The 26466-nt window shown below is 34.3% G+C and overlaps 1 protein-coding gene across 1 annotated transcript in view; it reads left to right on the top strand.

The window, feature by feature from the left end:
- Positions 1 to 26213, top strand: part of TERT (telomerase reverse transcriptase) — a 45499-nt gene extending 19286 nt beyond the window's left edge. Inside the window, exons 10-16 of the mRNA XM_074279167.1 lie at positions 2083 to 2154; positions 3919 to 4107; positions 15194 to 15320; positions 17643 to 17704; positions 20566 to 20690; positions 22911 to 23048; positions 26035 to 26213. Coding sequence (XP_074135268.1) covers positions 2083 to 2154; positions 3919 to 4107; positions 15194 to 15320; positions 17643 to 17704; positions 20566 to 20690; positions 22911 to 23048; positions 26035 to 26138 — 817 coding nt within the window. The 3' untranslated portion in view covers positions 26139 to 26213. The remainder of the gene's footprint in view (positions 1 to 2082; positions 2155 to 3918; positions 4108 to 15193; positions 15321 to 17642; positions 17705 to 20565; positions 20691 to 22910; positions 23049 to 26034) is intronic.
- Positions 26214 to 26466: the final 253 nt, after the last annotated feature.

Consider the following 26466-nt stretch of genomic DNA (forward strand, 5'->3'; position numbering starts at 1 on the left):
TTATTAATAATACCTTTTCCTTTTGTGAATCAGTGTAGGAATAAAAATGATGATACTAGTAATAGCTTGCATCTATAGAGGATCTATTATGCCCAGCACTATGATAAGCACTTTACAATTATTATTTCACTTGATCCTCATGACAACCCTGTGGTAGGTGCTGTTCTCATTCTCATGTTACAATTGAGAAAACTCAGGCAGGGGAGGAGGTGGAGTGACTGGCCCATGTTCATATCCCACTGAGAAATCAGGACTTCTTGGCTCCAGTCCTCTAGCACCACCTGGAGCTTTAATCAAGTTTTAAATGTGAGTCTTCAACTTAGTCACCAGGTTTGCTTCTGTAGATTTTACCAGAGAGCTCTGATGAGAGAGCTAATATGGTATAGTAGATAGAGAGCCAACCCTACCAAAACAAGAAGTTCTAAGTTCAGGTCCTACTTCTCATGGGACACTAGAGCCATGACTTGGGGCCAGTTCGTTAACTTCTTAATTTCTTGGCTATCTAAGACTTGCCTATTGGTGGGCTATGGCTTCCCTTACCTAGAAATCCCCTACACCTAAAAAAATCCCCAAACATACCATATCCCTTATCTTTTTGGCAAGAAAACCAAACAGTGAGTACATGCTTTAAACATTTAAGTATGCTGTTCAAGTAAAATTTCAAAACAAACAAACAATGATGAAGAAGTTAGTAAAATGCCAGTTTGCTAAGTTAGGGGAATAAGTTAAATCCACAATATTCCTTAGGGATACTTTTTTTTTTTTTTTTTTTTTTTACTTAGGGATACTTAAGGAAGTAAAATTAGTAAAATCTTATTGATTTGAACTAATTGGAGGAATAATTGGTCTGAACTGCAAAAAGTCTAAATATTTAAAATAGTTTTATTACTTTCAAGGACATAGGATAACTCAGGCTGGGGTAACAAGATATTGACTCTTAACAATATGAATGGAACTGGTTTCATAAATAAATGAATACTTTATGATTAGTTGATTTTCATGTGTTTGAGATAAATTTATTACCTTAAATATTTCTACTGCAACTTTAATTATTTTCTAAGTTCACTTGCTTAGTATAGCTTTTTGTTGAGAGATATTGTAGTAACAAATTCAGCTCACTTTTTCCAAAAGACTCCAATTTTTCAGTGAGTGAATTGGAATTTTTATTGAATGACTGCCTCAAATCTTGGATAAAACTTGCCTTTGATTAACTTTGCTATGAGGCTTTGGCTTATTAAAGTTATTTCTTAACCAAGTTTCAAATCACAGATTGAAATAGACTTTCATGAAACTTGGATATTTAACTCATATATTGAAAGGGACTAAATGGGGAATTGGTACAATGGAAAAATCACTGTTGGATTTGGAATCAGAAGATCTGTGTTCAAATTGTGTTGCTATTAATAAATATCTTTGACCGTGGAAAAGTCACAAACTCAAGGCTTTCTCCATTTCTTCATCAGGAAAGTAAATGGGTTGAACTGGATGGTTTCTTTCAGCTTCAAATCTGTATTTTTCATTTTCTTCTCTACCTCATTTGATAGATAAGGAAATTGAGGCAAAAGGGGTGAAGTGACTTGTCCAGGCTCCCATAACTCCTAAATGTCTGAGGCCAGATTTAAACTTACATATCCTTGACTCTGGGCCCAGCTCTTCATCTACTGTACCACCTAGCTACTCCTTGAATTTGTGAGGCTCTGAGCCTATAAAATAATGCTGATTCAAGCACCTACTGTGTATGCAAAAAGAGGTTTTGAAAAGATTCAAGAAATTCAACTTTATTCTGATTTCTGTGATCTGGAATTGAACATTTGTACCATTTGAAAATGCTTCTTGTCATTAGCAAACATTATCACACATACACTCCCTCTCTTCCCCCTGCCACACACACCTTTCCTGTTTCTACTCATTATAACTGAGGATTAAACAGATTGAATATTATTTATTCTGATCCCACTGGGAAAATATATTGTTTTTTTTACTACTAATTGGAGTCCAGTTATTTTGGCACATGTCATTTTGCTACTGAAACCCAAAAGTGTCATTAAAACTCTTGTTCATCCTTTCTTCTTAATTCTCCAGATTGTTGATCCGACTAATTGATGACTTCCTGCTTGTGACACCTCATTTAACACAAGCCAAAACCTTCTTAAGGTATAAGAATTCTCATCTTTGATCATGTATAAATTGTATTTGATTTTACAAGACTGAGGGGAGGGAATAAAAGGAATGGTTGCTGAATTAACAGAATGGTTAAACAGAAGGTTGGCCGGGAAAAAAATAAAAATTTAACAAAAACAAAATCCCAAAATGAAAGATTTTGACAGACTGCTTAATGAGTCAACAGTGGAACATGGTAGTCAAAACAATCAGTACAGGGTTAGTTTGTATTGAATGGCAGTGTCCAGGATTAGGAGGATAATCATCATCCTGTGTTGTGTACTGCTAAGATTTCTTATAATCTCTTGTTTTTAGTTCGTGAGGTCCTATTTTTAAAAGATACCAAAAAATCTGGAAAGTAGTTCAAGCATAGATCATGCATAGGAAAGTTGGGTGAAGGAATTAGGGAATTTTAAGCCAGAAAAGAGAAGTCTTCACTTGGGGGCAGAGAGGCACAGAGGAAACCCAGGGATCTAGTTGTCTTTTAGGTATTTGAAAAGCCACATAAAAGGAATTAGACTTGTTTTTCTTGGGTGCAAACAAAAGAACTGAGAGCATGGGGTGAAAGTTTAAAGAAACATTAACATTAACATGAGGAAAAAGTTACTAGAACTATCAGAATACATTAAATTGCCATGGAAGGTAGTGATATCCTATCCCTGGAAAATTTCACTAAAGAGTTGAGTCCTCCATAACTTCTTAATCATGTTGTAGGAGGAGGGTCCTATTTGGGTATGGACTTAGACCAGAGAGTCCTAAACTTGGTCTCAATGGTTTATTGTTATTAATATGAAAATAGCTTATCATATTATTAATATGAAAGCCATTTACTTATATGTGTATTAGCATGAAAAAAATTGTGTATTAACATAAAATAGTTTATCATGAATAGTTTATATATATGATTATGAAAATAGTTTATTCTTTGCATTATAAAAATAGTTTGCATGAATTATAAAATAGTTTATTCTGTGTACCATGAAAACAGTTTATTATTATGATGATGTGGATTATAAAAATAGTTTATCATTATTATTGTTATTCAAATAACTTGATCTCAAAGACTCCTTGAAAGATTCTTGGAGATATCCTGAGATCCTGGACCACTAACCCACTTTGAGAACCTCTGATTTTCTTAGTGATTCTACTTCTGTATCTGTTAATTCAGCAACCTCAAGTATCAGCTGCTTCTTGGATTGCAAGCAACTTGAATTCTGAAAAGCTGTCATTAAACCTAGGAGAATTTCCAAGGTTACTTAGACCACCTGAAGTGACTTCTAATAGTAATCTAGATAGTGTGGATTGTAACTTTTTTTTCCCCCATTAGTGGTTCTGTGATAATTATCTAGCCATTTTAGACTTAAGCTTCCGGTTTACCCTCATGTGATTATTTGTCTTTCATATCTTTGGTAGTTATCCTTGGATAGAGTTATTAAGCTTAATAGTGTTAGAAATGTAGAGATTTTTTCATTTTGTCTTTTTTCTATCTTTGGGCTAAGATGCTACCAGTAACTGGAAAGGAAATCCTACAGTCTTGTCTCATATGCCTCTAACATGAATTTCCCTCAGACTTCTGCAGGATTTCTGGTTGAATCTGTTCTATAAATCAACTTTCAAAAACCCCTTAATTTCCTTTTTTTTACTTCTTAGGGATTTCAGTTGATAGCAAGTATCTAAAATACCTCTTTCAAAAATCTCTTGTTAGGGAAGTTTTCTTTCCTCCTACAATTTGTTAACCATTTTCCTCCTCAAATTTAGGACTCTGGCAAAAGGTATTCCTGAGTATGGCTGTTTAATTAATCCTAAGAAGACAGTGGTGAATTTTCCTGTGGAAGAGGATATTCTAAGTGAATCTGACTTTACCCAGTTACCAGCCCACTGCCTATTTCCATGGTGTGGTTTATTACTTGATACAAGGACCCTAAATGTGTTTTGTGACTATTCCAAGTAAGTACATTCATCTGGCTGGATAGTTTTTGAAGAATTTGCCATAGGGTCATTGGCCTGGGAAGAATGAAAAGACATTGGGCTACACTTACCTTGCCTGTCTTAGTATGAAAAGTAATTATCAAACTTGTTCCATCACCTCTTTGTTGCTATGTAGCAATCTGTCATCAGAACTGGGTTTCCAGAATATCATCTCCTTATTATTGGGAATGAGAGAATTGAATGGGAATGATTTCTGTTCTCTGTAAGGGAAAAGGCACTGTTCTCATAACCTGTAATCAATTGTATTTCTCCAGTGTCACTGTTCTTTCTATTTTGTTTCAAATTGATGAACTGTATCCTTAGAAAACATACATTTTCCTTATTAAGAGATGATTGCTACTAATGTAGCTGTTTATATTTATCCAAGAGTCTAAACCCTTCAGGAAATGGCCAATAAAGAGGCTGTGTCCCATATACTAGAGATGGCACAGGTCTGCCTTTTAGCATTTATTTAGTGAAGAGAAGGATTAGTTTTATTCACAAGTGGTGGATTTTTTTCCTTCTCATAGATGCAATTTACTAACTAAGTTTGGTCATTGGTAAAATCAGTTATATTTGTCTAGCTTTTTCATAAGGTCCTATTTTTTAATTTATTTTTTTATTTAGTATTATTAGTTAGAAACTCATATCTTGTTTCCATTTCTAACTTGCTCTCAAGTCAAACCTTTTTCCTCTTAAACCAACTATAAGTTTTAATACTTCCTCCTTATTGTTAGGCTATTGTGGAAATTAGTTGAATAACACCTGATTAATTACTTATACTTCTCCCCAAAAGATATTACAACTACTAGATGTGTGTGTTTTTTAATCCATATTATTAAGTAGAAAGTTTTCTAAACATTTGACTTGCACAGCCTGAAGAACTGGTTTTAATTACTGGACTGTTTTACATATATTGGAATGTTTGTGCCCATTATTTTCCTCCAAAGCTAAATTTTAAAAGCTTCCATAATTCTTGTAACTGTTGTTGATTAAGATTCCAGGGATTTTCATTAGCTTCCCCTCATGCTTGAAATTCTCTTATTCCTCATCTCTCCTGGCTTTCCCTGGTTTTAAGCTCCAACTAAAATATTATCTTTTGTGAGAAGCTTTTTCTGATCTCTTAACACTTAAACCTTTTCTCTATTGATTATTTCCAATTGTTCCAATATGTTGCTTCTACATAGAGTGCAAAATGCATAAGACCTAGGAATAAGTTTGGCAACCACCCACTAGATTTATAGAAATATAATTATAAAAATTTTTTTATAGAAGAGAAAATTTAAATAACTGTAGAAGTAGTCACTTCTTATGGCTGGATCCTAATATAATAAATTAATTTACAAATTTAGGGCAGTGTCAATCATTACTGAGAGAATATCTTAAATAAAACTAGACAAAGTAATAATGATTCATTAGAAAAACAAAAGGCCTTACAATCTCAATGGAAATAAAGAGGGGAAAAATGATGGAATAAAATTAGCATTTATATTTCAATTTTAATGTTTGCATGCTATCCTTTACATAAAATGACTGCTATATCCATTTTACAGATATGAAGCAAATATCAGGGTCATGTAGCCAGTAAGTGTGTGACTCCAGATTCAGATGTAGGTCTTACTAACCACACTATGTATTGCGATTTCTTAAACCAGTGTTTTTATAATTTATATACATATATATATATTTATATAATTTTATAAATTACGTAATTTATAAATTTTATAAATTATAAATATTTATAATTATAAAGCACTAATTGTTTTTTTTCTTCAAATAAAGATAGTTTAATATTTAGAGCATCTGTAATTTCATCTGTGTGGATATTTCTCCATTGCCATTTATTGTAAATATATATAGTCTTTATGAATTGCAGTGTGTTAAAAATAATCATTTTATAATCTGTCCTGTGATTAACCTCTCCAATTTAAATTAGACTCTTATCTTTTTTTTTTTTTTTTTTAATTCATTTTTCCAAATTATCCCCTCCCTCCCTCCACTCCCTCCCCCTGATGGCAGGTAATCCCATACATTTTACATGAAGCACTAATTGTTAAAAACTATTTTACATTGGTCAAAACCCAGAAATGTTGCTCTATTGAACATAATTACTTATGCCAAAAATAGAGGCAATATTGCATAGTAAACCAGTGTTGGACAAAGTCCAAAACATAAATTATTGAGGGAAAGGCTCCCTTTGTCACAAGAACTGTTGAAGAAAACTGAACTTTAGACCAACATCTTTTGCCTTATATTACAATAAGCTTCAAGTATTAAAGTATATGATTATAAAAGGTCACATCACAAAACTATTAGAAGATAATGAACTATGATGCCTTTCCTAACTATAGTGATGAGAGGATTCTTATGATGGAGAAGTTCATAAAAGATAAAACAGGTAGTTTTGATTGCATAAAGTGTTTCTGTGCTTTAAAAAAATAAAGCCTCTAAGAATAGAATTAGAGAAATAGCAGAGGAGTATATCAAATTTCACCCCCAAAAACCATCTAAAATAGAGAATTGACAATAATTTATAGCACTAAGAAATAGTCCCTAATAGCTAAATGTTCAAAGGATATAAACCAAGTTTTCTTTTTTTTTTTTAATTAAAATATATATTTATTTGCCAAGTTTACAAAAGAATATTTGTAAACTATAAATGATCTCATGAAAATGTGAAAAAGTCAGGATTTGAGGAAGACTGTAAAAGATTACCTTATTCAGAGGCAATAAATTAAGTGCAAACATTTGTGGAACAATGAATAAACCAATTTAGTTAGAGTTCCTTTGAGGGGGGATTTTAGGAAGTAAGGCTAAACAGATCTTAGAACATTGAAAGTCAAAGTAAGTAAGGATTATGGGCTTCCTATGTTGTAGGCACAGATTTTTGAATAGGGAAATGAGTTGATCAAATAGATGTCTAGGAAGGTTAATTTAGTATGGGATATAGCATGACCTAGAAGGTAGAGATTAGAAGCAAAGAATCAAATAAGTAGACTTTTTGTAATGTATATTGTAAAATACATTGATATGTGAAGATTGAGTTAGGAGAACTTTGTGACTTAAGTTAGATATGGGAGGCAAGGGAGAAGAAAGTAGATAACAAAAATGAATCTAAAATTATAATCCTGGATTGTTAAGAAAGTGCTAGTAAAAGAAAAAAGGAATTGGGAGAATGATTTACTTTGGGGAGGGGGGCGGAGGATGAGTGTGATTTTCAATGCACTGTTTGACATGATGAATGAGATATGGGTAAGACATGGCCAGCAGGTTGTTGGAAATAAAGTTCTGGAGTTTGTCAGAGTCAGGAATGGACATGTATCTTCCTTTTTCTCTCTCTCTCTAGAACCCCTAGAACAAAATTAAGAGAAGGCAGCAGGATCAAATAGAAATTGAGTGTTTCCCCTCAAATAGACAATGAAATGCATATTAAGCTCTTATCACGCCGCAAACATTGTGAAAGTTACAAAGACAAATGAAAAAGTCCAGTGGGCCTTAGGGTACAACAGCAAAGTAGGTGTTAATATTTCTACTTTCATATCATTTCCACAGATAAATTCTATCAGTTTTTTTAAATTTCTTTTTTTTATACTTTATTTTTTAAAATTAATTTTATAATTATAACTATTTTTGACAGTACATATTCACGGGTAATTTTTTTACAACATTATCCCTTGCACTCACTTCTAATCCGAATTTTCCTCTCCTTCCCTTCACCCCTCCCCTAGATGGCAGTCAGTCCCATACATGTTAAATGTGTTATAGTATATCCTAGATACAATATATGTATGAAGAACCGAATTTCATGTTGCACAGGAAGAATTGGCTTCAGGAGGTAAAAATAACCTGGGAAGAAAAACAAAAATGCAAACAGTTTACACTCATTTCCCAGTGTTCCTTCTCTGGGTATGGCTGATTCTGTCCATCATTGATCAACTGTAACTGAATTGGATCTTCTTTATGTTGAAGATATCCACTTCCATCAGAATATATCCTCATAGAGTATTGTTTTTGAAGTATACAATGATCTCCTGGTTCTGCTCATTTCACTCAGTATCAGTTCATATAAGTCTCTCCAAGCCTCTCTGTATTCATCCTGTTGGTCATGTCTTATAGAGCAATAGTATTCTATAACATTTATATACCATAATTTACCCACCCATTCTCCAATTGATGGGCATCCATTCATTTTCCAGTTTCTAGCCACTACAAAAAGGGCTGCCACAAACATTTTGGCACATACATGTCCCTTTCCCTTCTTTAGTATTTCCTTGGGATATAAGCCCAGTAGTAGCACTGCTGGGTCAAAGGGTATGTACAGTTTGATAACTTTTTGGGCATAATTCCAAATTGCTCTCCAGAATGGTTGGATTCTTTCACAATTCCACCAACAATGCATCAGTGTCCCAGTTTTCCCACAAATCCTCCAACATTCATCATTTTTCTCTGTCATCTTAACCAATCTGACAGGTGTGTAGTGTATCTCAGAGTTTTATTAATTTGCTTTTCTCTGATCAATAGTGATTTGTTACACTTTCATATGAGTAGAAATAGTTTCAAGTTCATTATCTGAAAATTGTCTGTTCATATCCTTTGACCATTTATCAATTGAAGAATGGTTTGATTTCTTATAAATTAGAGTCAGTTCTCTATATATTTTGGAAATGAGGCCTTTATCAGAACCTTTAACTATAAAAATATTTTTCCAGTTTTTTACTTGCCTTCTAATCTTGTTTGCATTAGTTTTGTTTGTACAAAAGCTTTTTAATTTGATGTAATCAAAATTTTCTACTTTGTGATCAGTAATGATCTCTAATTCTCCTTTAGTCACAAACTCCTTCCTCCTCTACAAGTCCGAGAGGTAAACCATCCCATGTTCCTCCAATCTATTTATGATTTCATTCTTTATGCCTAAATCATGGACCCATTTTGATCTTATCTTGGTATGTGGTGTTAAGTGTGGGTCCATGCCTAATTTCTGCCATACTAATTTCTAGTTTTCACAGCAGTTTTTGTCAAATAATGAATTCTTATTCCAAAAATTTGGATCTTTGGTTTTGTCAAACACTAGATTGCTATAGTTGTTCACTATTTTGTCCTTTGAACCTAACCTATTCCACTGATCTTTCCAATTATTTAAATCTGACTTCATTTTTGTGGCAAGTGTTTTGTAATTTTGCTCATATAATTCCTGACTTTCCTTTGGTAGATAGATTCCCAAATATTTTATACTATCGACAATTATTTTGACTGGAAGTTCTCTTTGTTATCTCTTGCTGTTGCATTTTGTTGGTGATGTATAAAAATGCTGAGGATTTATGTGGATTTATTTTGTATCCTGCAACTTTACTAAAGTTGTGGATTATTTCTAATACCTTTTTTTTTTTTAGAATCTCTGGGGTTCTCTAAGTATACCATCATATCATCTACAAAGAGTGATAGTTTGGTTTCCTCATTTCCTACTCTAATTCCTTTAAACTCTTTCTCAACTCTTATTGCTGAGGCTAGCATTTCTAATACAATATTGAATAGTAATGGTGGTAGTGGGCAACCTTGTTTCATTCCTTATCTGTGAAAGGTTCCAGTTTATCCCCATTACATATGATACTTACTGACGGTTTTAAATATATGCTCCTGACTATTTTAAGGAATAGTCCATTTATTCCTATACTCTGAAGTGTTTTTAGTAGGAATGGATGTTGGATTTTATGAAATGCTTTTTTTTTTTTTTTAAATTTTATAATTACAATTTTTTTGACAGTACATATGCATGGGTAATTTTTTTTTTTTTACAAGATTATCCCTTGTATTCACTTTTCCAAATTTTCCCCTGCTTCCCTCTACTCCCTCCCCTAGATGATAGGCTATCCCATACATATTAAATGTGTTACAGTATATCCTTAATACAATATATGTGTGTAAAACCAAATTTCTTGTTGCCCAGTAAGAATTGGATTCCGAAGGTATAAGTAACCCGTGTGGAAATACAATAGTGCAAACATTTTACACTCAATTCCCACTGTTCCTTCTCTGGGTGTAGCTGATTCTGTCCATCATTGATCAACTGTAACTGAATTAGATCTTCTTTATGTTGAAGATATCCACTTCCATCAGAATACATCCTCATACAGTATTGTTGTTGAAGTATACAATGATCTCCTGGTTCTGCTCATTTCACTCAGCATCAGTTCATGTAAGTCTCTCCAAGCCTCTCTGTATTCAACCTGCTGGTCATTTCTTACAGAGTAATAATATTCCATAACATTCATATACCATAATTTACCCAACCATTCTCCAATTGATGGGCATCCATTCATTTTCCAATTTTTAGCCACTATAAAAAGAGCTGCCACAAACATTTTGGCACATACATGTCCCTTTCTCTTCTTTAGTATTTCCTTGGGATATAAGCCCAGTAGTAGCACTGCTGGATCAAAGGGTATGCACAGTTTGATAACTTTTTTGGGCATAGTTCCAAATTGCTCTCCAGAATGGCTGGATCCTTTCACAACTCCACCTACAATGCATCAGTGTCCCATTTTTCCCACAAACCCTCCAACATTCATCATTATTATTTCTTGTCATCTTAGCCAATCTGACAGGTGTGTAGTAGTATCTTAGAGTAGTCTTCATTTGCATTTCTCTGATCAGTAATGATTTGGAACACTCATATGAATTGATATAGTTTCAATTTCATCTTCTGAAAATTGTCTGTTCATATCCTTTGACTATCAATTGGAGAATGGTTTGATTTCTTATATATTTTGGAAATGAGGCCTTTATCAGGACCTTTAAGTGTAAAAATATTTTCCCAATTTGTTACTTCCCTTCTAATCTTGTTTGCATTAGTTTTGTTTGTACAAAAGCTTCTTAATTTGGTGCAATCAAAATCTTCTATTTTGTGATCAATAATGATCTCTAGTTCTCCTTTGGTCATAAATTCTTTCCTCCTCCACAAGTCTGAGAGGTAGACTATCCTCTGTTCCTCTAATCTATTTATGATCTCATTCTTTATGCCTAAATCATGGACCCATCTTGATCTTATCTTGGTATATGGTGTTAAGTGTGGGTCCATATCTAATTTCTGCCATACTAATTTCCAGTTTTCCCAACAGGTTTTTTCAAATAATGAATTCTTATCCCAAAAGTTGGTGTCAAACACTAGATTGCTATAGCTGTACCCTATTTTGTCCTGTGTACCTATCCTAATCAACTAGTCTATTTCTTAGCCAATACCAAATGGTTTTGGTGACTGCTGCTTTATAATATAGCTTTAGATCAGGTATAGCTAGGCCACCTCCATCTGATTTTTTTTTCCATTAATTCCCTTGAAATTCTCGACCTTTTGTTCTTCCATATGAATTTTGTTGTTATTTTTTCTAGGTCATTAAAATAGTTTCTTGGGAGTCTGATTGGTATAGCACTAAATAAATAGATTAGTTTAGGGAGTATTGTCATCTTTATTATATTCACTCGGCCTATCCAAGAGGTTTTATTATTTAATTTAAAAAATTAATTAATAAATTAAAATTTAATTAATAAATTAATTAAATTAATAAAAAATTAAATTAATGTCTTTCCAATTATTTAAATCTGACTATTTTTCTGGCAAGTGTTTTGTAATTTTACTCATATAATTCCTGACTTTTCTTTGGTAGATGGATTCCCAAATATTTTATACTCTCAACATTTGTTTGGAATGGAATTTCTCTTTGTATCTCTTGCTGTTGCATTTTGTTGGTGATGTATGAAAATGCTGAGGATTTATGTGGATTTATTTTGTATCCAGCAACTTTGCTAAAGTTGTGAATTATTTCTAATAGCTTTTTAGCAGAGTTTTTGGGGTTCTCTAAGTATACCATCATATCATCTGCAAAGAGTGATAGTTTGATTTCCTCCTTACCTACTCTTATTCCTTTAATCTCTTTCTCCACTCTTATTGCCGAGGCTAGCATTTCTAATACAATATTGAATAGTAATGGTGATAATGGGCAACCTTGTTTCACTCTTGATCTTACTGGGAAAGGTTCCAATTTATCCCCATTACATATGATGCTTACTGACGGGGTTTTAAATATATGCTCGTTACTATTTTAAGGAATAGTCCATTTGTCCCTCTACTGTCAAGTGTTTTTAGTAGGAATGAATGTTGTATTTTATCAAATGCTTTTTCTACATCTATTGAGATGATCATATGGTTTTTGTTAATTTGGTTATTGATATGGTCAATCATACTAATAGTTTTCCTAATATTAAACCAGCCCTGCATTTCTGGTATAAATCCTACTTGATCATGGTGTATTATCCTGGGGATGATTTTCTGTAATCTTTTTTGCTAATATCTTATTTTAAGATTTTAGCATCAATATTCATTAAGGAGATTGGTGTATAGTTTTCTTTCTCAGTTTTCAACCTACCTGTTTTTAGGTATCAGTACCATGTCTGTGTCATAAAAGGAATTTGGTAGGAGTCTTTCACTCCCTATTTTTTCAAATAGTTTATATAACATTGGGGCTAATTGTTCTTTAAATGTTTGGCAGAATTCACATGTAAATCCATGTGGTCCTGGGGATTTTTTCTCAGGGAGTTGATTAATAGCTTGTTCTATTTCTTTTTCTGAAATGGGACTATTTAGACTATTTACTTCTTCTGTTAATCTGGGCAAGCTATATTTTTGAAGGTATTCTTCCATTTCATTTAAGTTATCGAATTTATTGGCATAAAGTTGGGCAAAGTAACTCCTTATTGCTCTAATTTCCTCTTCATTGGTGGAAAGTTCCCCCTTTTCATTTTTAAGACTAACAATTTGATTTTCTTTTTTCCTTTTTCTGATCAGATTTACCAAAGGTTTATATATTTTATTGTTTTTTTCATAAAACCAACTCTTAGTTTTATTTATTAATTCAATAGTTTTTTTACTTTCAATATTATTAATTTCTCCTTTTAATTTTAGAATTTCAAGTTTAGTATTTGATTGGGGGTTTTTAATTTGGTCTTTTTCTAGCTTTTTAAGTTGCAACCCCAATTCATTGATCTTCTCTTTCTCTATTTTATTTAAGTAATCCTCTAAAGATATAAAATTTCCTCTTATTACTGCTTTAGCTGCATCCCACAAATTTTGGTATGATGTCTCATCGTTGTCATTATCTTGAGTGAAATTAATTGTGTCTGTAATTTGCTGTTTCACCCAATCATTCTTTAAGATGAGATTATTTAGTTTCCAACTACTTTTTGGTCTATTTACCCCTAACTTTTTGTTGAATGTAGTTTTTATTGCATCGTGATCTGAAAAGAAAGCATTTACTATTTCTGCCTTCCTAAATTTAATTTTGACATCTTTATGTCCTAATATATGGTTAATTTTTGTATAGGTTCCATGAACTGCTGAGAAGAAAGTATACTCCTTTCTATCACCATTCAGTTTTCTCCAAAGATCTATCATACCTAATTTTTCTAATATTCCATTTACCTCTTTAATTTCTTTCTTATTTGTTTTGTGCTTTGATTTATTTAATTCTGAGAGTTCAAGGTTGAGATCTCCCACTATTATAGTTTTTCTGTCTATTTCTTCTTGCAACTCTCTTAACTTCTCCTTTAGGAAGTTAGATGCTATACCATTTGGTGCATGTATGTTTAGTATTGATATTGCTTCATTGTCTATGCTACCCTTTAGCAGGATACAGTTTCCTTTCTTATCTCTTTTAATTAGATCAATTTTTGCTTTTGCTTGATCTGAGATAAGAATGGCTACCCCTGCTTTTTTGACTTCACCTGAAGCATAATAGATTCTGTTCCAGACTTTTACCTTTACTCTGTATGTATCTTCCTGCTTTAAATGTGTTTCCTGTAAACAACATATTGTATGTAGGGTTCTGACTTTTGATTCAGTCTGCTATCTGTCTCCGTTTTATGGGAGAGTTCATCCCATTCACATTTACAGTTAAAATTACTAATTCTATATTTCTTGCCATTATAATATGCCTGGATTATGCTTTTTTTTCCCTTGCCCCCCCCTCCCCCCCGAATCCCTACCCCAGTATTACACTTATTGGCCCCACTTGTGTCACACAACCCTCTCTCTTTAGTATCCCTCCCCCCTCCTTTTAAATCCCTTCTCCTTTTTTTGTACCCTTCCCTTATTACTCTTTTCCTTTTCCCTTTTTCTCTCCCACTTTTTAATGAGGTGAGAGAATTCTCTGTAAAACAAATATGTCAATTATTTTCTCTTTGAGCCAGCTCTGATGACAGTAAGATTCACACAATGTTCCTCCCCCTCTCTAACTTCCCTCAGATATGATAGGTTTTCTTTGCCTCTTCGTAGGATGTAGTTTCCCTCTCTTTATCTTCCCTTTTCCCTTTTTCTGACACTATCCCCTTTCCATTTCTATTTCCCTTTTTTTTTAATGTTATCTCAGATTATACATGTGGACTTTATGTATGTCCACAACAGAAATACAGTTCTCAAGAGATCCTTTTACCTTTTTCTGCTTCTTTTGAGTCCTATGATTGGAGATCAAATTTTTTGTTTAGATCTGGTTTTTTCCTTAGAAACAAATGAAATTCATCTGGTTCATTAAATGTCCATCTTCTTCCATGGAAGAAAATGCTCAGCTTAGATGGGTAGTTTATTCTTGGTTGCATTCCAAGTTCTTTTGCCTTTCGGAATATCAGATTCCAGGCAATTCTATCAGTTTTTTATGGTATACCATGTGATAAAATCAAAGACTTTGATGATGAGAATTTTCTTTTCTAGGTCTTCAGTAGGGGTGGCAGTCTCCAAGCTGCATCTCCTAGTGTCTGCTTCCCAGGAAGATGACTGGAGAGCTGCTATTCCCCCAAGCTTTTGGATTCAGGGTCCAAGGCTGCCTCTATTGGTTTCTGAGCAGGATGGTGGTAGAGGTGGTTGCTAGTTTGATTTGCCACTTCTGGTGTCTTCCAAGGTCCCTGGCTGCTCTGTGCCTGGCAGTGGCTGATCCCTCTACCCAAGAGTTGCTTCCTTGGATGATGGCTCAGCCAGCTAGGGACAGTGAGCAACCTAACCTGGGCCTTCTTTTTTCTCTTCCAGCTATTCCCGTACTTCCATTAGAACCAGCCTTTCCTTTGACCACAGCGTCAAAGCAGGAAGGAATATGCGGAACAAACTGGTTGCAGTGCTCAGGATGAAGTGTCATGGTTTATTTCTGGATTTACAGGTGAGCCCTTTCATTTCCAGATGATGATTTCCACCAGGTAACCATGGTCTTTCTTGAAATAAATTTCAGGCTTCCAAAGCAAGGCAGCATCCTGTGTTTTGAACTTTGGGTGACTTGGTGTTTGTGATTTAGTGGATCGTTTGTAGCAATTAAAATATATATTTAAGGCCTGAGAATGTGAATTTTATTCTATCATTTCAGGTATATATGACTTTTCATGACCCCATTTGGCGTTTTCTAGGCAAAGATGCCAGAATGGTTTGCCATTTCCTTCTTCAGCTCATTTTACAAATGAGGAAACTGAGACAAACAGTGTTAAGTGATTTGCCCAGGTCTCATACTAGTAAGGGTCTGAGGCTGGATTTGAACACAAGTCTTCCTGGCTCTATGCCCACTGGTCTATCCACTGAGTTGTCTAAGAATGTGAATTCTACCTCTGCTGTTTATTCCTTATGACTTAGACTTCTTTTGCCTCTGTGCCGGCAGAGAGAGATAATAATACTGCTCTTTTTTATTGCTGAATGTGAAAGGATATCTAGAAATAGTTTTTTGGTTTTGTTTTTGTTTTTGTTTTTTTTTTTGAGGAAGGGACAGTATTTTTCATTTTTTTAATTTTTTAAAAATTTTTATAATTATAACATTTTTTTGACAGTACCTATGCATAGGTAATTTTTTACAACATTATCCTTTGTATTACCTCCTGTTCCGAATTTTCCCCTCCTTCCCTCTACCCCCTCCCTTGAAAGAGTTATTAAATTAGAAGAGTTCTTTATCCAGTTAAGTAGCTAGTTTTTAGTGGTAAATTTTAGTTTAAATCTATAGATAAGCAAATTTCATTGTTCACCTGATTATCATCTTTATTCTTACGCTTCATCACTTGTAGCCATTACAATTATAATATTACAGCCAGGTTCTGTAAGATCTAATACACTAAGCCTACTGGATAGAAGTTAACAATGGTCTTCTACTCTAGCAAATAAATAAGTTAAATATATAAAGACCTGTGTACAGTACTGGTGTTAAATATATCCAAGATATGCCTAATGGAATAGGGAAGAATTTCCAAGTATTGATTAAATGACGGGTAGGAAGGGATAGTGAAGAGAGCATCAGAAAGTGCAACAGTAGGGAATAGGCAAAAGTCATCAAAAAATAATTTTGTTAAACATTTTCCCATCCTGGAATTGGGGAGCAGAGGAGGTTTTCAGTATAGAATTTCTTGAATAGTAGTAGTAGCAGCAGCCTCAGCAGGAGAAACCGCCAAGGACAGAGAAAAGGAGCATTAGGCAACTTTGTGAGGAGGGATTGGGGTGTGAAGAGGAGGAGTGGGCCTCCAATTTGTTCTAAATGATCCCTTTTTCTCATCTGCCTTGACTTTGGACCTTAGTGCTTATTCCTCAAGTCCTGTAGACTCATGCTTTTCCTGTAGAGTTGAAATGAAGCCCCACTAAGTACCTTCTGCCACTGTGTACCCCAGCCTCTAAATAGAAGCCAGAACCGAAGGCTTATTAGGTCAGCCAGGAAACCATCTGCAGTTACCTCAAGGTTCCCCAGCTCCTCTGCTTTGATTATCCCTAAGGTTTACAAGATAATGAAAAGGAGAGTCCCAGAAGCATCAGGCTCCTGCTCATCAGTCATCTCTTCACTTAAGTGCTTCACAATCATAAAGAATTGTCCCCTCTCCACTTTGGCAGTGACTGGAATGGGATTTTGTGGGGAGAGGGAGGTGAAAGCTTAGGTGGGCTCAGTTGTGATTCTTAGCAGTTCTCAACCCAAGCCTTGGGTGAGGTGAAAAGTAAGGAAGAAAGGGAGATGCAAAAATGGAGAGAGGGAGAAAGATGGTAACAGAAGGAGGAGGGGCAGGCTCTTGCTCTGTCCCTTTTCCCAGGGGTTAAGAGACACCTAGATGGAACACTTAAACTTCCTGCCTTCCTAAAGAAATCTGATAATTTATGGAAGTGAATAAGCAGATAAAAAAAGCTGGCTGTATGTGGTGTAATAAACAATGAATTAAAAAACACTGATTAAATACTTGGTTATATGCTAAATACTCTGAAGCTCAGAGAATCAAGACAGTCAAGTAAATTACACACCATTTGTACATTTTGGAGGTTTCAGCTATGGGGCAAACTTGAAAATCTAGAAGTCCTTAAAAGGATCATTAGAGAGAGAATAGTAAATTTCTGGGGTCCCCAAGTGTGATTGTAGACTTTGGATTTTCCTTTGTTAAAAATTTCCTTTTATCCTACTTCATGATGATTGATAGAGAAGAATGAATTTCTGTAAATTTTATGCCTTTTTGGTCCTTTTCTTTCTGACCAGGTGAATTGTCTTCAAACTGTCTACATAAACATTTACAAGATCTTTTTGCTACAGGCCTACAGGTATGTCAGCATCTTCTGTAATGAGTCCCATTACTGCCTTACCCCACAAGGGGGAGGTATATGCCACAAAACTAGGAGATTCTCTAAGATTGCTTTCAACAGCTATTTTCATAACATTGCTTCTTCGTTACTGTGGTAAAGTACAATCTTTTCTGAAAAAAAAAAAACAAAAACAATCATAAATGGAGGAGACCTTTTTCCCCCAAGTAACAGGAGTCTTTTCTATTGGTTATTGGTAGTATATTCTTTCTTGTAAATGCCTATTTTCTTTATAGCCTGAATCTGTATTCAGAAGCTATATACTTCTGCCTACTGTATTCTTGCAATTCTTTGCCCATGGCATAGATATGGTCGTGAAATTAGGATTATGGTACATGGGGCTAGACATGTATATCAACTGGCTAGGGAATGAAAGAAAGAAAAATTGTGGTATTATGTTATAAAAATGAAACTAGGAAATGTAAGAACCCTAATGGCCAAATGTGTGGAACTAATTAACAACTGAACATACTAACAGGAGGAAGAGGAGGAGGAAGAATTAAGTTCTTCAATAAAATGTGCCCATTTTTAATTCCATAGCATTAAAAAAGAAAAAAAAACCCAACAGGCCTAGGTAGAAAATAATCTCCTTGGATAGTGCTTTAGATAAAGTTTTACTTGTAAGTAGAGGAATTTTTTTTTTTAAATAAAGCAATACCATAAAAATAGGAATTAGTAATGCTTAATTAATTGACATAAGGATCATAATAACTATGCATATATATATATACACACATAATACAGAACAAATTTAAGAATATCTTAAAGGATCAAGCTGCATCGATTGAGGTAGTGCTTTATCTTTTTTTAATCTATAAATAGAATCTAAATAAGCTAAAAAAATTTTATTTCAAAGTAAAATTTAAGACATTTTTGCATCACCTGACATGCTTAGCCCTTCTAGTCTTAAAGGCTCTCAGCATTCTAAAATTCTTTCATTAACTGAGGTCCATTTATTTGATTTTGAATTAATATAAGCCCACAGAAATAATAAATTTTTTCTAATCATTGTCATTCTTATTAATATGTTGGTTTTTTTTTTTTGAGGCTGAGGTTAAGTGACTTGCCCAGGGTCACACAGCTAGGAAGTGTTAAGTGTCTGAGACCAGATTTGAACTCGGTTCCTCCTGAATTCAGGGCTGGTGTTCTATCCACTGCGCCGCCTAGCTGCCCCTCTTATTAATATGTTAAATTCTCTGACAAATTATTTCGGAATGATATTGTTAATATACACTATATGTGCATACTTTGAGGCATACTTGGCAAAGATCTGAAGTATAGTATATTGTTCATTCTGAGAATACTGCATTCTTTTTATTGAAGTAATGGATGAAGTGAATTTACTAAATTTTTCAGTTTGGAGCTAAATTAGAAGTTTAGATATAGATCATATCAGAAAGCTAACATTTCTTCCTCATCTTCAACAACTGAACCTTCACCTTCACCTTCAAACTTCCTGAGGCATCCCAGTGCTCTGCTTTGTTGCTCAGAAGGCAGGTATAGTAGGTGAACTTTAACCCTGTGAGTTAAAAGGCAAAAGAGAATCCATTTCTTTTTTATTGTAACAACAGTGATTGACAGATGGGGGCAAGTAGGAACTATGATTAGATTTTCTCTGGACTTTATCTTCTGAATTTATGATTAGAAGAATCTTTCCATAGTGAAACAGCATTTTACTCTTGTAGTAAAGCCAAGAAACATCATTTATTAACCTGATCATTTTCCTAACTCAGCCTTTGACCAGTAGATTGGACATTGACCTGCACATTTTCCTAGCCCAGATTTATTCCATGTTAGGTGGAGTTTGACTGCAGATAACTAACTTTTTGATGACTTTATAGCTGAACAAGTGAAGCATGTTCTGTGAAAGTATTTTGATCATTGGTTAATGTTTCCTTTTAGAGAAAGGACAAAGAGGAGAGGCAGGTAAAGAGAAACTAGCTAAAAGCAGTTATCTACTTAAAATCTTATCACTTAGAGTATTACAGAACCTTGTACAAAGAAGCTGGCAATCTCCTCTCTTCTCTCCTCCCCCCCCTCCCGCTCCCTACCTTGCCTTTAAAAACTGCCTTGGGTATCTACTTTTCGGTAAAAAAAACCTTGAGTTCATTGTAGGTAGTGTAGTGTAGTGTAGTGACAAACTATAACTTAGGGGTGCTTTTGCTGTTGAACTTCACACTAATTGGTACTTTCAGGATGTTTTTGCAGCCAAAATCATCCTGACTGAAATGACTCCAGTGGGTCTCTCTCTGCCCCACATGGACGGGTGTGTGTGTGTGTGTGTGTGTGTGTGTGTGTATCTGACCCAAATGGGTTGATTGTATATGTCTGTCTATGTGCATAATTCAACCCAAGGCCAGAATCTCGGCTCCTTGTTCTTCTTCCATATTATACCTCCATCCTTGTTGTTCTCCCATTGGCTCTCCTATGTCCTCTCCTCTTTGGAGAGGTTTTGGAAGGGAGGAGATGAGGTGGTAACTACTGCACATGGGTAGTTGCGGGGAAGAGGGAGAGAATGTCAGAGAGACTCTAACCACAGTGTCATGTAAAGGGGAACCCAAGGACAGTGCTCCTCCAGCCTTGAAGGGCTTCTGCCTTGACTCCTGATGGACAGAAAAACACAGTGGGACCCTTGTTTTACCTCTTAACACTAAAACACTGAGAACATACAACTTGACCCATCAGTAGCTCCAAGCAGATGAGAGATATCTCCTTTCATGGTGTGTGTGTTCTCTGGCACAGAAAGTTAGACATAAGAGGGATTTTGTGTTTTCATAATGCATGGGACACTTGACTTACATATCTTTATCAATTCTCCTTAGGTTTCATGCATGTGTTCTTAAGCTACCATTTAATCAGCAAGTCAGAAAAAATCCTGGTTTTTTTCTCTCAGTCATTTCAGACATTGCATCCTGTTGCTATTCCATTCTGAAAGCCAAGAATCCAGGTATGTTCAGGTGAAGTCAGGTGTTATTTGTCCTGGGCTATTATTACAGGTTATTGTGATGAATTTGATTTTGTTAGGCTTGAGTATTGGGAAGAAGGAAAACAACTTTTCATTTTTGTTTTTTTGACATATGGATTTAAAAAAGTAACTCACTTTCTTGAACTAATAATGTTTTAGGCCTTGGGGCAGACATTGGTGTATTAATTCATTGCCTGGTGTGGAATGCAGGATTTATAAAATTCAGATGTGGTACTGTCAAATCCAAGATGGTTTCCTTTCATACTCACTACTGGTAGCCATGAACAAATTTAATATATTGGCTGAACAGAGCTCTGTTTTTGTTTAAACTATAGACTGATCATAATTTGGTAATTCTTCTTCACTGTTATATATCTATATTCAATTTTTCATGTTTTTTTTTTTAATTTTTCTCAGTTATGTGTTTATCAAGCGGTACACTTTCTAAAAATTGCTGTCAGCTAACAAAGTGGACAAAGAGAAGGATCTAGAGTCAGGAAGACCTGATTTCAGATAGGATCTCATATACTTCTTGGCTTTGTGACCCTGGGCAAGCCACCTAACCTTTGCTTCAATTTTCTCATCTGCAAAATAGGGATGATAATAGGACCTATCTCCCAATATTGTTGTGAAGATAAATCATAGCATTAATGCAAGCTTTTAACTAATGTACCTTGTAGAAATGGTATAATACAAATGAAAAATATGAATAATAATAATAATGCAAATGTTATCATTTCTAGTAAGTGTATGATCTAATCCCAGAACAAGAAAATAAATATGCTGAAATTGTGCAATAATAATACTGAATGTTAGGAGACCCACATGCCAGTTCTACTTTGCCGGTGACATGTTAGGAAATCACTTTACCTTTCTAGGTCCGTTTTCTCATCTGTAAAATATTAGATGATCTCTTAAGGTCTCTTCTAATTCTCAAAGTCCATATGTTCTTGATAAACACATGACTAAGAAAAACAAAAGGGGATAGGAGGGAATGGGAAAGGAGAGAAGATCTTTTATTATCATTGTCTTCCATTTTGCAAAGTGAATTGATGTTTATTACTTAAGCTAGTAGATATCCATGATGATTCAGGAAAATAAAAAGCATATAAACACACAGATTTGCAATTGTGAAGTGACAGGAGAGACAGATTCTTGAAATCATACCGTAAACATTCTTTGTAACTTTATCAGTAGGTAGTGTAACATACTAAGTTTTCCATTACTCATTCTGTTGTAATGAGAAATATCTTGCAATAAATCTAAATAGGGTTGTTAAGAAGAGGTACTACACCCCCCAAGCTTGACTTTTCCCTTTAGCCTTCCTTTTTAATAAAGGGCCAAGATTCAAATGACCTTCCGCCAACAGGATAGTTTCTCCCATTTCTTTGATTCTTAGATTTATTTTTTTGCCAAAATAATTATTATTTCTTTCAGCTTGTCATTTCCCTTTTAGATAGTAATATTTGAGAAACTCTGACTGAAGCTGTTCCTTTTATGCATATGTTACCTAAAGTATTAAAAGCACTGCATAAGAGTATATGATTTGCAGTTCCAGTTGATCTGTAATGAACAGAACTAGCCACACCCAGAAAAAGAATACTGGGAAATGAGTCTGGACCACAACATAACATTCCCACTTTCTTATTGTTTGCTTGCATTTTTGTTTTTTCTTCTCAGGTTATTTTTACCTGTTTTCTAAATCTGATCTTCCTTGTGCAACAAGATAACTATATAAATACGTATACATATATTGTATTTAACATATACTTTAACATATTTAAATGTATGGGACTACCTGCCAACTAGGGGAGGGAGTAGAGGGAAGGAGGAGAAAAGTTGAAACAGAAATTTTTGCAAGAGTCAATGTTGAAAAATTACCCATACATATATTTTATATATGAAAAGTTGTAAAATAAAAAAAAAAAAAAAAAAAAAAGCAGTAATATCTTCTTCAAGGTTAACCTGCTCTTCACTTATCAGACATGCAGACCAGCAAGATGATGTTGCTACTATCACTTTAGTTTTAATATTTCTTTAAATAAAAAAGAAATGTGAGCTATAAATAATTATTACTTGTGCTTTTATTAGCATGAATTCTCTCCCTTTGTATATAGAAGGGAAGTTGCATATCTGTAGGAAATGCTTGGAATATATTGAAATTGGGGTTATGCAGTCCTGAACTCATTTTTGTGTCTCCAGGAGTTACACTGGGTGCCAGAGGAGCCTCAGGTCCTTTTCCTTTTGAAGCAGCAAGATGGCTGTGCTATCATGCTTTCTTGAATAAGCTGGTGAATCATAGGATAGTCTACAAGTGTCTTCTGGGAACTCTCAAAACGAGTAAGCAAATTTGTGAAAATAAAATTTTTGGCATGTTAAGGCAAATCCTTATCAATTGATCATCCCATTTATTTGTATAGGCTAATGTTTTCCACAATTTTTATGTATATCTGATTACTGTGTGATATAAAATGAAAAAGATTGGAGGCCATGAGACTAGAGTGTAATTCATATGAAGATAAGACTTCAAATTCAATATGTGTATTGCCCAGTTTTAGGTGTTGATCAGTCTTTTTTAGTCCTGTCTGACTCTTTGGGCCCCATATGAGGTTTTCTTGGCAGAGATACTGGAATATTTTGCTATTTCCTTTTCCAGCTCATTTTATAGATGAGGAAAACTAAAGGCCATCAGGTTACTGCATGTATACTTCTAATAGGGACCAATGTGGCTTTCTAAAAGGAGAGAAGGCTATGGACCCATTATTAGTAGGCATTTGTGATAGTTATCTACCCTCCCTCCCACAGGCTCTATTTATGATCAGTGACAGCTGTCTGAGAAGACTGGGATTACAATTCTTTTTGTAGCTGAGGACTAGTCTGAACCTAGCTAAGCCATAATAAAAGCTAATTGAGCATGTGGATGACATGTTGGATAGAGCACTGGGCCTGGAATCAGAAAGACTTATCTTCCTAAGTTCAAATCTGGCCTCAGACACTTCTTAGTCATGTGACCCTGGACAAGTCACTCAACCCAGCTGCCTCAGTTTCCTCATTTATAAAATGAGTAGAGAAGGAAATAGAAAACCACTTCCTTATCTCCATCAAGAATACTCTAAATGGGATCACAGAGAGTCAGAAACAACTGAAAAACGACTGAAAATAGTTAAGGAAATGCTAGCACTACCACTAAGAAGATGACAAAATTAAAGGCATGAAAGAGCACAGGAAAGGGCATGGGAAAAGGAAAGACAAAACTATTTGTTGATGACATTGCTTATTTAGAAAATCCTACAAAATTAGTAAAGATACTAATAGATGCAATTAATAACTTTAGTGAGGTTGCAGACTCCAAGATAAAAACCACAAAAATCGTAGTATTTCTTTATGGTAATAACAAAATCCAGTTAGCAGAGCACATTGTGTGGATTTGATTATGAACATTCCATAAATAAATAAAGAACAATTTTAATAGCTGGAGAAATATTCAGTGCTTGTATGGCAATATAATAAAAATGATAATACTACCAAAGTTAACTTATAGATTGAGCATCACTACCAAAGGAATACTTAGCAGAATAGGTAAAATAACAATTCATTTGGAAGAACTAAAAATCTAGAATATTACGGGAAGATGGTGGATGTAGTAATGAAAAGGAATAGTACTTTTAGATCTCTGATTATATAAAGTAGCAAACATCAAAACTATTTAGTACATATTAAAAAAATAGAAAGTAGAATGATGAAATACAATATAAGGAAGAATCAGAAGTTGAACTGAGTAACCTAATGTTTACTAAAGTCAGATATCTAGAAAAACTCTCTAACCAGAACTACTGAGAAAACTGATATGCTTTTAGCCTTATGCAGATATTTTACTCTATGTAACACAAATTAAAAATTAGAAGAGGTCATACCTACCTTTATAGGTATGATTGAGAATGAATGTGTGCAGCTAGGTGGCACCATGGTGCAGAGAGTGCTAAAACTGGAGTCATATTCATTTTCCTAGTTTCCTATCTGGCCCCAGATCCTGAGAAAGTCACTTAACCCTGTTTTTCTAAATTTCCTCAGGTGTAAAATGAGCCAAAGAAGGAAATGGCAAACCATTCCAGTGCCAAGAAAACCTCAAATGGGGGGAGGGTCATGAAAAATCAGACATGATTTAAAAAAAAAATACTAAACAAAATCAAAAGAGAATGATTTTTCAACTAAAGAAACAATTGCAAACACAGTGGATAATTTTAAGTATGCGAGATTAAAAAAACTTTTGTACAAGTATATTTAATTCACTTAGGAAAAGAAAGGAAGCAATGAACTGGGAAAAATCTTTGCATCAGATATCTTTGATGCAAACTAAAGTAAATAGAGTTAGGAAAACATTATACATAATGACTTTAGCAATATAAATGCAAGAAATAACACCCACAGAATAAATGAAATCCAGTTCTCTGGAACTAAAGACCAAGCTTGGCCTTGAGTAAGACCTATGAGAATATATCTTTCCTTGCTCCTTTGCAGAGGTTGGTGTTCATTCAGTATTAGTCCTTTGATGTCATGATTGGTGGTCACAATTAGAATTATGAAGTTGTTGCATAGCTTCATGGTGCAATGAATAGAGCATTAGTCCTGAAATCAGAAGGAACTGATTTCAAATCTGGCCTTAGACACTTAATACTTAGATTTGTGACCCTAGGCAAGCTACTTAACCCTAATTGCCTTCTTCCCCCTTTCCCCCCCCCAAAAAAATTATGAAATTGTTCAGTTTTATTTTTTCCTTCAGATTATTGTGGGTCAGAATATAAATTGCTCTTCTGGTTCTGGCTTCACAACATCAGATAATTTGAAATTTCCCAAGTTTTTCTGACTTCTTCATTTTTTTTTTTTTTTGGCTCAATAGCATTTCATTGCATTCATAGTTTCTTCAATCATCTTTCAGTTGTTGAACTCCTACTTCTCATCTAGATCTTATGAAGTATGTATGACATAGTCTAGGTAGCATTCAAGTTTACTAATCTCTCCTCTCCTTTTAAGTTTCCTGACCTAGTCTTTTATCCTCTGCTTTCTTAGACACCTCAGACACCTTTTCTTACTTGACCTAAAATAATAGTTCTCTTTTTCTTAATAGATCAACTCCCATCACCAAAAAAAAATTCAACCAAATACTTTATTCTGAATTCCAAAAATTCATAAGACATTTTTCTTCTCCACCCCTAACAACTTCAGAGTTGTATATTTGTAATTTTTAGCCAGAAAATAATCATTTATTGGTAGAAAAGATAAAAATTGTTTGATTTTTGAAGACTAATCAGATATTATTTATTTGCAGGCAAATTGCAGTTATTCCGGAAGATCCCAAAGACTACAATGCAGATGCTAAAGGCAGCATCAGATCCATCACTCTCTCAAGACTTCAAAATGATATTAGATTAGTTGTTTGAGTCATTCATTTCTCCAGTGTTGAATTGAGATGAATAACAGGTGTTACATTAAACTGTCCCTTTTTCCTGCCTCAGACTCTAATTAAAACTAATGCTCCCTTTTCTTCATCACCAAGTTGATAATAATTGGTAACCAATTTCACAATAAGATAAAGCCCATGAGGTTCTCCATGCATTCATCTACCTCTTTATCTTATAGGTGATGAAACTGAACATTTTCTTTAGTTCTTTTTTTTTTTTTCCCCAAGTATTTAGATTGAACTGTGTCCATTGAATTGGACTGTTAGAATATAAGCTCCTTGAAAATAGGAATTGTTTTG

The sequence above is a fragment of the Sminthopsis crassicaudata genome, chromosome 1 (genome assembly GCF_048593235.1).
Source record: "Sminthopsis crassicaudata isolate SCR6 chromosome 1, ASM4859323v1, whole genome shotgun sequence".
NCBI classification, from domain to species: domain Eukaryota; kingdom Metazoa; phylum Chordata; class Mammalia; order Dasyuromorphia; family Dasyuridae; genus Sminthopsis; species Sminthopsis crassicaudata.